At 37.2% G+C, this 13,461-nt stretch overlaps 1 protein-coding gene across 4 annotated transcripts in view; it reads right to left on the bottom strand.

Annotated features, from left to right (window-relative positions):
- The window catches only part of Inpp4b (inositol polyphosphate-4-phosphatase type II B), a 372,392-nt gene that overhangs the window by 61,067 nt on the left and 297,864 nt on the right, over positions 1-13,461 (bottom strand). For all 4 annotated transcript variants that reach the window (XM_071614653.1, XM_027926549.2, XM_071614654.1 and 1 more), the window contains one exon: positions 2,130-2,242. In XM_071614653.1, the coding sequence (XP_071470754.1) occupies positions 2,130-2,242 (113 nt within the window). The remainder of the gene's footprint in view (positions 1-2,129; positions 2,243-13,461) is intronic.

Below are 13,461 nucleotides of genomic sequence, written 5' to 3'. Positions count from 1 at the left end.
GATACTTAAACTAGGATTTATAGATCCTATTAATTTAGACCTTCACTACTTTCTATTTCTAAGAAAAGAGACTTGAGATATATGGGAGCTTGATTTCACCATATAATCTTTTTTCACTTAGAAAATTTTAATTCTTTCAAATAAATGGTAGTTCACACTTTTAAAAGCTAAGTACATTCATTCACAGTAATAAAATAGACCTTCGTGGCTACTTTTGAGATATGATTTAAAAAGAGAACTAATATTCTTTATATACCTATCCTAGTTAGGATATTTAGTGTTCTAAATTCAGAGTAAAGTGGAAATAGCAGCAAGCTCATCAGAGTAGAAAAGGGGAGTCTGGATTTCTGGATTTCTACAACCCTTGAACTATATAAGTTTTATTTAGTGCACTTGATGAGTATTTGACTTCATTCAATTCTCATTTTTATTATTTAAATTAAGACAAAATTGAATAGTTTGAGATTTTTCAATTAGAATATAAAACAGTAATACAAGGACTGTTTCATAAAACAAATTTAAAGAAGAGAGGAAAGAGAGAAATAAAAGCTTTTTGAAAAATATCAGAAGATATTCCTATATTTCTTCGTTTTATTTACAAATAGATATTGGAACTGGGGCTTCCACCCACAGAAATGCTACTAACCAGCCATTCAGTTGTACTTTGTACAGAAGCCATATTTGACTAGCATCTACATTTAAGAAAAATAACCTTAGAATCATGTGGAATCTATAGGAAAATGTTTTATATATTCAAATGCAAAAACTGAATATACTGAGAGAAAATATGCATTCACACTTACACGTGTAGCCTTAATTTATCTATTTACATAACTTCCCAATATAAGTATAATGTCTTATTTATGTTCTTAAGTAGCCAGAGGGCCTTGGCAAATGATGAGAGTACCTTAATGCTATCACATTATTAGTAAAATAGGAACAATGACTCTTGACCTACCATTGTGAAATTTTTGGAAGAATTAACAGCTATGGTGGTCTGGATAACTGCAGCCACATGGGGGAAGCTGTTACAGACAGCCTTCCTATAAGGCAGCATGGTGCTAAGGGAGCAGTTTAAATGAGCTTCCTGAAAGCTGGATTTCATACTGTCACCTTCAATGTCTTGCCTGGGACTCTTTAAGATGGCATGCAGCAAACTAGCAGCTTCCTCTGTCTTGCTCTTGGTAAATTATTTTATATAATATCATGGTAAATTATCTACTCCTTTTTTCCAAAAGGGAGTGAGTTATATTGGATCATAGTTGAAGCACTTGAAGTGAGGAAAAGACTTTGTAAACGCTAATGATGGAGAATAGAGTGTGCCAGAAGCTCGGTTAGGCTGGACTCCAGGTTATAAGAGCAACACTGCAGCATCTACACATATGGCGGCCCCCGTGGGCATCTCCAGTGCATCTTGCTTGATAGAAGGATCATTTCCTAAACACAGGAACTCTAGGTTTCAAGTTTTAACAAAATTCATAAATCTCATATGAATTATGCCTCAAAATTGCCAGAGAAAAGTTTTTTAAAAGTGGACGCAATCCCTTCTCTAACTGTTGTAGGAATCTGAAGTGAGAAAATAGGCTGTTCTACCCGAAGGGAACCATTAAGTGAAAAAGAACCATACAGAATATAGTTCACTACCCCAAGAGCAATCAATGATAATAAATTCAATGCCAATATCTAAATTAACAAACACATTTACAAGCTCATTAACTGAGCAATATGTCCAGGAGCCCTACTAAAGCTGTGAGTCAGAGATCTGATAACCACATTCTGTTGAAACCATATGTCTCTAGAGTTCCAGTTCAAAAATCTTCGTTGATATGGATAATCAACATTGCAACCTGTAACACCAACAAAATCACAAGTGCTTCATTTTAATCTCTCGGGTTGATAATAATAGCTAATGAGTAAGATTTTCTCTTGGTGAATGCACTTTCTTTCTACTTATTTTCTAGTCTATTGAAATAACTGGCAACAGGAGTGACAATGCTTCATCCCCTGGACAGGGACACATAACAGCTGGTAACTAAAAGTCCAGAGTTTGGACCCGGCACAGTATATGCCTCCTCATGTCTGCTGGCTCTGATGTGTCAGGGAGTAGGACCTGACATGACAGTGCTTACCGTTGCAGCCAGCCACACAATTTCAACATTCTTCCTTTTTTTGGCTTGGATATTTTGGTGAAGGTTTTCTAGTAATCCTTTTAAATCAGTTTGTTCTTGAAAATGTGAAATGTCTGACGAGGAAAAAAAAGGAAAGAGAAAAAAATGCAAAAGTGTTAGTACTATGCTACACACAGAGTTTATTCAATCTATTTGCAGATGCAACATTCCAAACAATAAATGCCCTTTGGAGCTGAGAGTATCTGAGGATAATCATGCTTACTAATCCCTCCAGGTTTATTCTTCACTTGGAAGTATGCTTTAGTTTTCATTCCCTATTTTGTGTAACTATGGTAATGCCAACTGGTTAGAAAATGTATATTATCAACAAGGAAAACAGGTTTGAAGATGTTTTGAAGGTGAAGATGATGGTCACTGTCCCACTTTAACCAAGGAATAAGAGAAATTTCATGGGATATAATCTCCTGGGTTTTGTTACTTTGTTTTGTCACTGAGTAGCTAGTCCAAATCAAGAGAATGCATTAAATTGAACATTTCTGGGGTGAGAGAAATCTAAAAGTTCAATTTAAAAAGCATTAAGTCAATTCCCATACAGCAAGTCTCCTCCATTTTGGCATTCTGACATTTTGAATCAGGTAAAATTTTATTGGATGTGGGTGGATATTTTCCATTGTAAGATGTTTAGCAGCATCCCTGAGCTCTCTTTCAAATGTAAGAAGCACCTTTTCCATTATGATAATAAAAATTTGACCTCGACATCGCCAAATTTCCTTGATAGGAAAATCCATCCAGGTTGAAAACCACCACTGTAGGTGTGGTAGGGAAAGAAGAACAGCAGGAGGTGACACATAATGATATGAGGTAATTGCACAGGGAGTGGGAAGTAACTGGTTGCTTAGATCTCTACTAACAATTAAAGTGTTTAGTGATAAATGACACATATGTTACATTCAATCCTAAGGCAATGAGCAATTACAACACAATTTTCCTTGAGATTTGATGACATTGAATTCAAGGTTAGAATATAGTGATGGAAACAAAGTTTTCTAAAAGAGTGTTGGGTTAATACTGCATGGTATGAAGATGTACTAGTGAATGCATGAAATGAAGTACCAAGAATTCTCAAAGACTCTGACTGGGGCTACAAAAAGGGAAGATAAGCAAGAACTATGGATTCTAACTAATTTACCTAGTTATATCAGACAAATAGATTATATAATCCTGATTCATATAAAAAACACAAATTTGCTTTAATAATGTTGAGACTTTGTACTTTTCAAAACCAGGTGTTTCATTAGCAAAACAACATAGTTGAACAGTTCTTGCATTAACTCCAGAGAACAGAGGATGTATCCCAATGAGCTAGTCTAGCAATATCTACCTAACAAGATTAGAAATGGTTGGTAAAGTAGAAATGCACATTAAAAATTACCATGTATGATCTTGGATTTCATGTCCACAAAATAAGGGTGAAATTCAGATAATTTAGCCTGTATTAGGGAGGTAAGATTTAAAATATTCAAATATAATACATACATAATTCTATTGTATTAGTTCCTAAAAAATCAAATCCTGACTATGTAACTACAGATGATTCTCATGAGAGAGAGAGGGTTTAACTAAAAATATTGCATCACTAGGCAGAAGACTTTCTGATATACAGGAATTTTAACAAAATACAACCCAAAGGAAAATGAAGGAAAGTTTTGAAGAGAATTATAAAAGCAGGCCATGTGTTTTAGTCAGGTTTTTCACTCTGGGGACCAAAAGACTTGACAGAACAATTTTAGAAGGGGAAAGGTTTATGTGGTGCTCACAGTTTCAGAGAGCTCCATCCATAGATAGTCAGCTTTATTGCTCTGGGGTCAAGGTATGGCAGAACATCATGGTGGAAGAATATGGTAGAAGAAGGTGGCTCAGGACATTGGCCACCAGGAAAAAGAGGAGAGAGAGAGAGAGAGAGAGAGAGAGAGAGAGAGCTCTCCTCACCAATGACAAAATATAAACTCTAAAGGCACACCCTTCATGGACCCATCTCCTCTAGGCATACTCTACTCGCCTACAGTTACCACCCAGTTAATCTCCTTCAGAAGATCAGCACACTGATTAGATTAAGCATCTCATAATCTGATCATTTCACCTCTACACTTACTTGCATTGTCTCACACATGAGTTTTTGGGGACACCTCCTATCTAAGCCATAACACCAGGATTCTTCAGCTAATCAAAGGTAAGGACAACAGCAGTGCTTTTAAATTTATACTCATGGCATGTGAGGAATAAGATGTCAGACCCACCATAATTTTTTTTAACTGTTGATAAACAGCAACCAAAACAAACCTAGGGTGATCCATAAATTAAAATTATTAGCAGCAATTAAAAATTGTGTACAGGTATATCACTGGCATAGAAAGTGTCCTTGACATGGTTGAAAGGAGAAACTGGTCAGATTACTGAATGAATTTATTCAGGTCACATTGCATGTGTGTGCAAGTGTGCAGGTGCTGTGTGGGTAATATAGCAGAGAGACTTTGGTCTACATATTAGCAGGAATCATCTTCAGGTTGTTGGAGGTAGTGTCCAAATTTCCTCCATCTAACAAGGTAGGACAGATATTTCAGAAAATACTGAGTGCAGGGAAATGTACCATGGGTATGGCACAAACCAGTAAGGATATGTGGTCCAAGGCAAAGGCCAGGTAATTTCTTGAGTACTTGGGTATCAAAGGGCTTCTAGCAAAGGTAATGCTTTTGGGCTCTGGGAGCATTTGAGGCCAAGGGGAAAATATCAGCAAATGTACGGAGACATGAGTCAGAATTGTAGGTACTGTTCCCAGTACCTACAGTACTGCAGTTCACAATATCCTTGGAATGGCTGTCCTGGGACAGGATTCACAAAGAGCCTGTTCTGCTATGCTGGGGAATCTGAGATTCAAACTAGAAAATGGGAGCAACCGATAAGTTTTAAATAGTGACTTAACCATATCTGGGAGGCCCCTAAGATGTTTTCTGAAGTCAGCTCCCATAAATGGCTTTCAAGTGTCTTTTTTTTTTTTAAATACAAAATAAGACATCTAATTTAATGCAAGATGAATAAGTTCTGGTATTCTCATGTATAACAACTTGATTATAATTAATAATACTCTATTGTATTCTTGAAATTTTTAAGAGGGTAGATCATAAATATTTATACATAAAATAAAAAGGATATGTATTTGGAAAGATATATTAAACAGTTTGATTATGGTGATTAGTTTAGTTGCTCCCATTCCATTTTCAGCCCAACAGTATGGGAGGTCCTTAGGTCACTGGGGGCATGCCCTCAAAGGGCTGGTGGGACCCTGACCTCTTTCTCTTCCTGGAATGATGTCAGTGCTTTTTACCACCATGCACTCTTGCTGGGAAAGCACCACCTTCTCACAGGCCCAAAGCAATGGGGCCCAGTCATCATGCAAAACACAAATAGACAAAAAAATGACCTTTATAAGTGAATTTGTTCAGATGTTTTGTTATAGTAAAGTGAAACTAATACTGTATAGTTAAGTGACATTTTTCCCCACAAAGTTCATAGTCAAAGGAAGAGTCAAGCCTAATCTACCCGCTCTGATGCCAGTAATTTTCTTCCAAATCTCAACTGGTGTTTTCACGATTAGAGGTGCTAAAAACAGATCTAGTATTAAGATAATAGGGAAGTTTCTTCATAAAAACCATTTAGTTTCATTGTTCACATGGATATTTTTTATTTCTTACATACATGACAATAGTGGAATGCATTACAATCATAATTATCCATTCACAGCACAATTTTTCGTAACTGTATATAAAGTATGTTCACGCCAAATTATGCCATTATATATGAGCTCCTTATTTTTTTTTTGCATTACAATTCTTAATACACCTTTATACCACAATTTATCATATCTCTGGTTTGTATATAAGGTATATTGACACCAAATTCACATCTTCATACATGTATTATAATGATGAGGGTCTTTTTTAATAAAGCCATTTAAAAAGAGACTATATAATTCCTATACATAAATCATTCTTTTGCCCAATTCTATCCCATAGTGTCTTAGATGGTTTTCTTGTTCTTTTTTTTTTTTTTTTTTTTTGTGTGTGTGTGTATGGTGCTTTTGAGGGTAGCGTATGCAAATCTAGAGTCTTGCATTTGCTAGGCTAGTGCTCTACCATCAAGCCACATGCCTAGCTCTCGATTTTTTTTTTTTTCTATAATGAAAAGCACATCCCTGTCAATCCAATACTTGGACTGGGGCCAACACTTTCAAACTGATAAAAACCCTGAGAGGCAGCTGGGCATGACAGCATATGCCCGTAATACTAGCAGCTTGAGAGGCTGAGGCAGGAAGAGCCCAAATTCAAAGCCAGCTGCAGTAACTTAGCAAGCGCCAAAGAAAGACTCTGTCTCAAAATAAAACATATAAAGGACTGGGTATGTGGTTCCATAAATAAACACCCCTGGATCCAATCTCTGGTACAAAAAAAAAAAAAAAAATTCTAAGAGGCAGAAATTCAAGTCTGGTTCTGGAAAGGAGTATCATTAATAATTCACTAGTAATGATCAGTTTACTCACAGGTAAAGTTTCAAGATGTAATAATAGATTCTAATAATATCAACTAAAATCATAATATATATAGAACTTATATTGATTTTAGTCTTATACTATGTCTTCTCAAATACAAATATACACAATAGATTTTACTTCTGCTACTCACTCCTGCATTATTTTGACACTGAATTTAGACAGTAAAATTAGTCTCTGTATACATCTGCATGGGAATATTTTCTTTCCTTTCAAATGGTACTTAAGAAAGCAGTCTAAGGGAAAGCCATAAGAATGTTCTCTGCATTACTGTTTATAATACTAAACAGTGAAAAAAACCCATGCAAATATTCATAAAGAGAATGGATAAATTGTTTTGTATTTATTCAGTATAATAGTCTATATTGCAATAGGTAAAATGATTAAGCAGATGCCACATTTATCTCCATGGAAATATCATAAAAACTACGCTGAGAAAAAAAATAAGAAAAAATTTTAGCAGTCATACAAGAGAGCAGCAATAATATACGTATATATAAAAATGCATCCTATTCTTATGGTCACATATGAAGAGTACAACACTGAATGCAAAGCATTGATTTTCTCAGAGGAGGTGAGAGTTAGTGGTGGGAACCTGGGCGAGAGGATGGTACAAAAGGAGATTTCACTCTATCTAAATAAATATTCATCTCTTACAAAAATTCCAAAGCTGATTAATAGATTCCCAAGTGATTGTTGTTCATTATTTGTCCTTTTTTTGTTAGAAATCTCCGTAATTCTTTTAAAAGAAAGCACTGAGACAAAATTCCAAGAAAATCATTTCTAATGTCAATTCCACTCTTTCTTTGATGTGTGGTCTTGGGCAAGTTGCTTAACCCTTTGTCCCTATTTCCTCAACTGCAAAATGAGGACAGTCACCCTGTCATGCTTCATCGACTTGAAGTGGAAAACAATTAATAAAAGTTATGGTAGAAGAGGCTACATGATTAAATTCTGTGTCAACCCTAGAAAACAGAGGGAAAGATTAATTGTTCTGAAGAAAGAGTTCAGAGCCTCAGACGGGAAAAGTCAGCATCTATTCAAGGCAGGAAGTATTCTCCTCACACCCTTATGGGCACAGCTGCTCCTCATGAGCATTCACAAACCCAGTGTCTGTCCTACTACTCTCCAGTGGAACAGAAGAGCCATGTCGAGCCACATTTTCTGGGTTTTGTCAAACAGAATTTCCTCAACAAATGCTCTGGATATGCCACTGATTTGTATCAAAGGCAGGGTCCTGGCAAGTGAATGGGAAGGTGATGACGACTTCTCGGCTGATAGAGCTGTGATGCTAACAATAACCTGACAGTCGCTTCATTCTCTTGTGGTCAAATGAATTCCAGCTGCCAGAGGGTGTTTGAACATGAAATGGAAATCACAGCTGGCTTTCCAGCACACATCCTCTCATTTTCTACTGAGTAAAGCAGACACCAATTTACATGGGATCAGACACACCTTCACTCTGATTAACCAGTATAATGCAGACCCCTTGAAATCAACACAGGTTCGGGAATGGGCATGATCTATGCCAAGCTGAATGTAATCCTGACCTCATTGATTATTTTAAGGGTACACAAGTGACCTATGCTCTTCCAGCCCAGTGAAGCTCACCAGGAGGATAAAGACCTCTTTATCTTTTTGGTTGAGCAGTGAGGTAGCTCAGGACAGTCATCTTCAGTTATGAGGAGATACACAAAGAGAATCACAGTGATGAAATAGGGGAAAGAGTATCTCCCACTAGTCCTGAGCCAGCCCTGTCTCAAAATCTGCTTTACCCCTGGAATCATCAGCTATATCAATTAATGAATTTATTGTTCAAAACAGTTTGAGTCAGGGTTGCTCTCACTTGCAAACCAAAGCATACTAAAGTAAATAAATGGCTATGTGTGCACTTTTAACATAGATGAGCCATATTACAAATGAGTACTTTTTATTTACAGTAAGAAAAAAGACCCAGAAGATTATTTCTGGGAAGCAACAAATCAATCGTGATGATGATCTCCAATGAAGGTTTTAAAACTGTGATTCCTTCTACTGAGAGGTGAAGTCTATGGCCACTCACTTTGAATCTGGATAGGCTTGGGACAGTGTTGACCAATACAGTATAGCAGACATGATGCTATCTAACTTCTATGTCCAGGTCACAAGTGACTGTTCAAGCTCCTACCTGATTATTCTCTTGGAATTTACCCATCTCTATTTCTTCTTTTGAGACATTCCCTGGGAGAACTCATCCACATTGCCAGGAGAGGCCCAAGCATATGAAGGGTCCCACTGACATTCTCCAGTCACAGCAGAACCTAGTCTCTAAGGCCAGCTATCCCAGGTGCCAGAATGTGATTCTAGAAACCTCTAGGTGATGCCTAATGTGGTGGCGCACACCTGTAATCCCAGAAGCGTGGAAGGCTGAGACAGGAGGATCGCAAGTTCAAAGCCAGTCTCAGCAATGGGGAGGTGCTAAGCAACCCAGTGAGACTCTGTCTCTAAATAAAATAAAATAGGCTGAGGATGTGGCTCAGTGGTTGAGTGCCCCTGAGTTCAATCCCCAGTACCAAAAAAACACAAAATAAACCTCTGGATGACTAGAGTTCCCAGCCTTTCAGGTGGCTGCCAAGTCACAGATGTCACGAAGCAGACAAAACATCCCTGCTTTCAGTGTTTGACTACTAGCCCAAAGAAACTGTGAGAATAAATAAAATGATTCTGTCTTTATATAAGTATACTTGGGAGAGTATGTGCATTGGCAGTAAGTAACTAGAACCACACAATCAAAACAACTTAGAAGGGCTTGTATTTCTATTGGGGACAATGCTTTCAGAGTTCACGTTGGTTAGTATTATACTCTGAAGTATGGTCTCTTTTACTCTGAAACAATCATAGTTAATTGTCCTAGCAAACAGACAAATACAATTGGCAAAAGCCAATTTTACATCTTAAGATTATAAATTGTTCTTTTGGAGAAGATTTATATCTTAAAATTATAATCATTTGTATTTACATCTTAAAATCATAAATTATGTTCTCTGGGAGGTTATAAAATGTTGAAAAATATAAAAATATGTTAAAAATGCTTCCTAAAACCATGTTTATTTAAATTATATTACCAATTTCCAATTTATGAAAAAAGTCAATATAAGAAATCAAATATCAAAATACCAATCTGATCAGAGCTGACATTTTTTGAGCTACACTTTCGGCATTTCCTTTTAAGTGTATTTCAAGGATAATTATTGCTAACAACAGATAAAACAAACTGGAAAAATAATTGTTAAAATGATTTCAAAACATCATACTAAAAATTCTTTAAAATCCCCTTGCCTGAAGAGGAGCAGTGGCCTGCTGAGAGGCAGAGCCGCCCCCTCCCCCCCGCGCCTGCAAGGTAGACGGAACTGTGACCACCATCAGAACAGGTCAGACCTGCAACCGAGAGACAGAACAGGCCCAGTGGCCTGAGGAAGGGTAGAGCCGCCGCCCCCCCCCCCCCCCCGCGCCTGCAAAGTAGGCGGACCTGCGACCCACTGGCAGTACAGCCCCAGAGGCCTGCAGAGGGGCAGTGCCGCTGCCTGCGCCTGCAAAGTAGGCAGAACTGCGACCACCGACAGAACAAGCCTAGCGGCCCGCAGAGGGACAGAGCCGCCGCCCGCACCTGCAAGGGCGGTGGACCTGCTACCGACCGGCAGAGCAGGCCCAGCAGCCTGCCGGCGTGGTAGGCACATTGCCCCAATTGGAGGAGGGCAGAGCCGCCGCCCGCGCCTGCGAGGGAGACTTTGCAACTATACAAGACCAATATAAATATATAGGGGGAAAATTCAATAGCACAACAGTTTCACCAAGTAGAAAGGAACGCAAACAGTATGAAGAGACAAGGAAAGAAAGGACCACAAGCATTGCAGGTCAACTCAACGTTAGAAGAGGTAATAGCTGCAGCTGATGGAATGTCAGATAAAGAATTCAGGATATACATGCTTCAGATGATCTGGAGTCTCAAGGAAGACATCAGACAGCAAAATCAGACAATGAAAGATCACTTCAACAATGAATTACATAAACAAATCCAAGAAGCAAAAGATCAACTATACAGGGAAATAGAGGTTATAAAAAACAAACAAACAGAAATCCTAGAAATGGAGGAAGCAATAAGCCAACTTAAAAACTCAATTGAGAATACTACCAGCAGAGTAGAACACTTAGAAGACAGAACATCAGACAATGAAGATAAAGTATTTCAACTTGAAAAGAACATAGACAGCTCAGCAAGACTGTTAAGAAACCAGGAGCAGAACATCCAAGAAATATGGGATAACATCAAGAGACCAAATTTAAGAGTCATTGGGATACAGGAAGGGACAGAGTTTCAAACCAAAGGAATGAGCAATCTATTCAATGAAATAATACGAGAAAACTTCCCAGACTTGAAGAATGAGACAGAACCCCAAATCCTAGAAGCCTACAGGACGCCGAATGTGCAAAATCATAAGAGACCCACACCTAGACACATTATAATGAAGATGCCCAACATACAGAATAAGGAGAGAATTTTAAAAGCTACAAGAAAAAGGAAGCAGATCACATTTAGGGGTAAGCCAATCAGGATAACAGCTGATCTTTCAACACAGACTCTGAAAGCTAGAAGATCCTGGAATAACATATTTCAAACACTGAAAGAAAATGGGTTCCAACCAAGAATTGTGTTTCCAGCGAAATTAAGCTTCAGGATGGAAGATAAAATTAAAATCTTCCACGATAAACAAAAGTTAAAAGAATTTGCAGCTAGAAAATCATCTCTTCAAAACATCCTTGGCAAAACATTACAGGAAGAGGAAATGGAAAATAACAATGAAAACCAACAGTGGGAGGTAGGACACTAAAGGGGGGAAAATAATCAAAGTGGAAAACAAACCATGTTTAGTAACATAAATAAACAAATATGGCTGGAAGAACAACCCATATCTCAATAATAACCCTAAATGTTAATGGCTTAAACTCACCAATCAAGAGACACAGGCTAGTAGAATGGATCACAAAACAAGACCCAACAATATGCTGCCTACAGGAGACGCATTTGATAGGAAAAGACATACATAGGCTGAAGGTGAAAGGTTGGGAAAAATCATATCACTCATATGGACTTCGGAAACAAGCAGGAGTATCCATACTCATATCAAATAAAATAGATTTCAAGCCAAAGTTAATCAAAAGGGATAAAGAGGGACACTACATACTGCTCAAGGGAACCATACACCAACAAGACATAACAATCATAAATATATATGCCCCAAACAATGGTGCAGCTACGTTCATCAAACAAACTCTTCTCAAGTTCAAGAGTCTAATAGACCACCATACAATAATCATGGGAGACTTCAACACACCTCTATCACCACTGGACAGATCTTCCAAACAAAAGTTGAATAAGGAAACTATAGAACTCAATAACACAATTAATAACCTAGACTTAATTGACATATATAGAATATACCACCCGACATCAAGCAGTTACACTTTTTTCTCAGCAGCACATGGATCCTTCTCAAAAATAGATCATATATTATGTCACAGGGAAACTCTTAGACAATATAAAGGAGTAGAGATAATACCATGCATCCTATCTGATCATAATGGAATGGAACTGAAAATCAACGATAAAAGAAGGAAGGAAAATGCATACATCACTTGGAGAATGAACAATAGGTTACTGAATGATCAATGGGTTATAGAAGACATCAAGGAGGAAATTAAAATAAATTCTTAGAGATTAATGAAAACACAGACACAACATATCGGAATCTATGGGACACATTGAAAGCAGTTCTAAGAGGAAAATTCATTGCTTGGAGTTCATTCCTTAAAAAAAGAAAAAAACCAACAAATAAATGATCTCATACTTCATCTCAAAATCCTAGAAAAAGAAGAGCAAAACAACAGCAAAAGAAGTAGAAGGCAAGAAATAATTAAAATCAGAGCTGAAATTAATGAAATCGAAACAAAAGAAACAATTGAAAAAATTGACAAAACTAAAAGTTGGTTCTTTGAAAAAATAAACAAAATCGACAGACCCTTAGCCATGCTAGCAAAGAGAAGAAGAGAGAGAACTCAAATCACTAACATACGGGATGAAAGAGGCAATATCACAACAGACACTTCAGAAATACAGAAGATAATCAAAAATTATTTTGAATCCTTATACTCCAATAAATTAGAAGATAGTGAAGGCATAGATAAATTTCTTAAGTCATATGATCTGCCCAGATTGAGTCAGGAGGATATAGACAACCTAAACAGACCAATATCAATTGAGGAAATAGAAGAAACCATCAAAAGACTACCAACTAAGAAAAGCCCAGGACCGGATGGGTATACAGCAGAGTTTTACAAAACCTTTAAAGAGGAACTAATACCAATACTTTTCAAGCTACTTCGGGAAATAGAAAAAGAGGGAGAACTTCCAAATTCATTCTACGAGGCCAACATCACCCTGATACCTAAACCAGACAAAGACACTTCAAAGAAAGAAAACTACAGACCAATATCTCTAATGAACCTAGATGCAAAAATCCTCAATAAAATTCTGGCAACTCGGATACAAAAACATATCAAAAAAATTGTGCACCATGATCAAGTAGGATTCATCCCTGGGATGCAAGGCTGGTTCAATATACGGAAATCAATAAATGTTATTCACCACATCAATAGACTTAAAAATAAGAACCATATGATCATCTCGATAGA

The sequence above is a fragment of the Marmota flaviventris genome, chromosome 7 (genome assembly GCF_047511675.1).
Source record: "Marmota flaviventris isolate mMarFla1 chromosome 7, mMarFla1.hap1, whole genome shotgun sequence".
NCBI lineage: Eukaryota > Metazoa > Chordata > Mammalia > Rodentia > Sciuridae > Marmota > Marmota flaviventris.
This window is presented reverse-complemented; position numbering and strand designations above follow the sequence as displayed.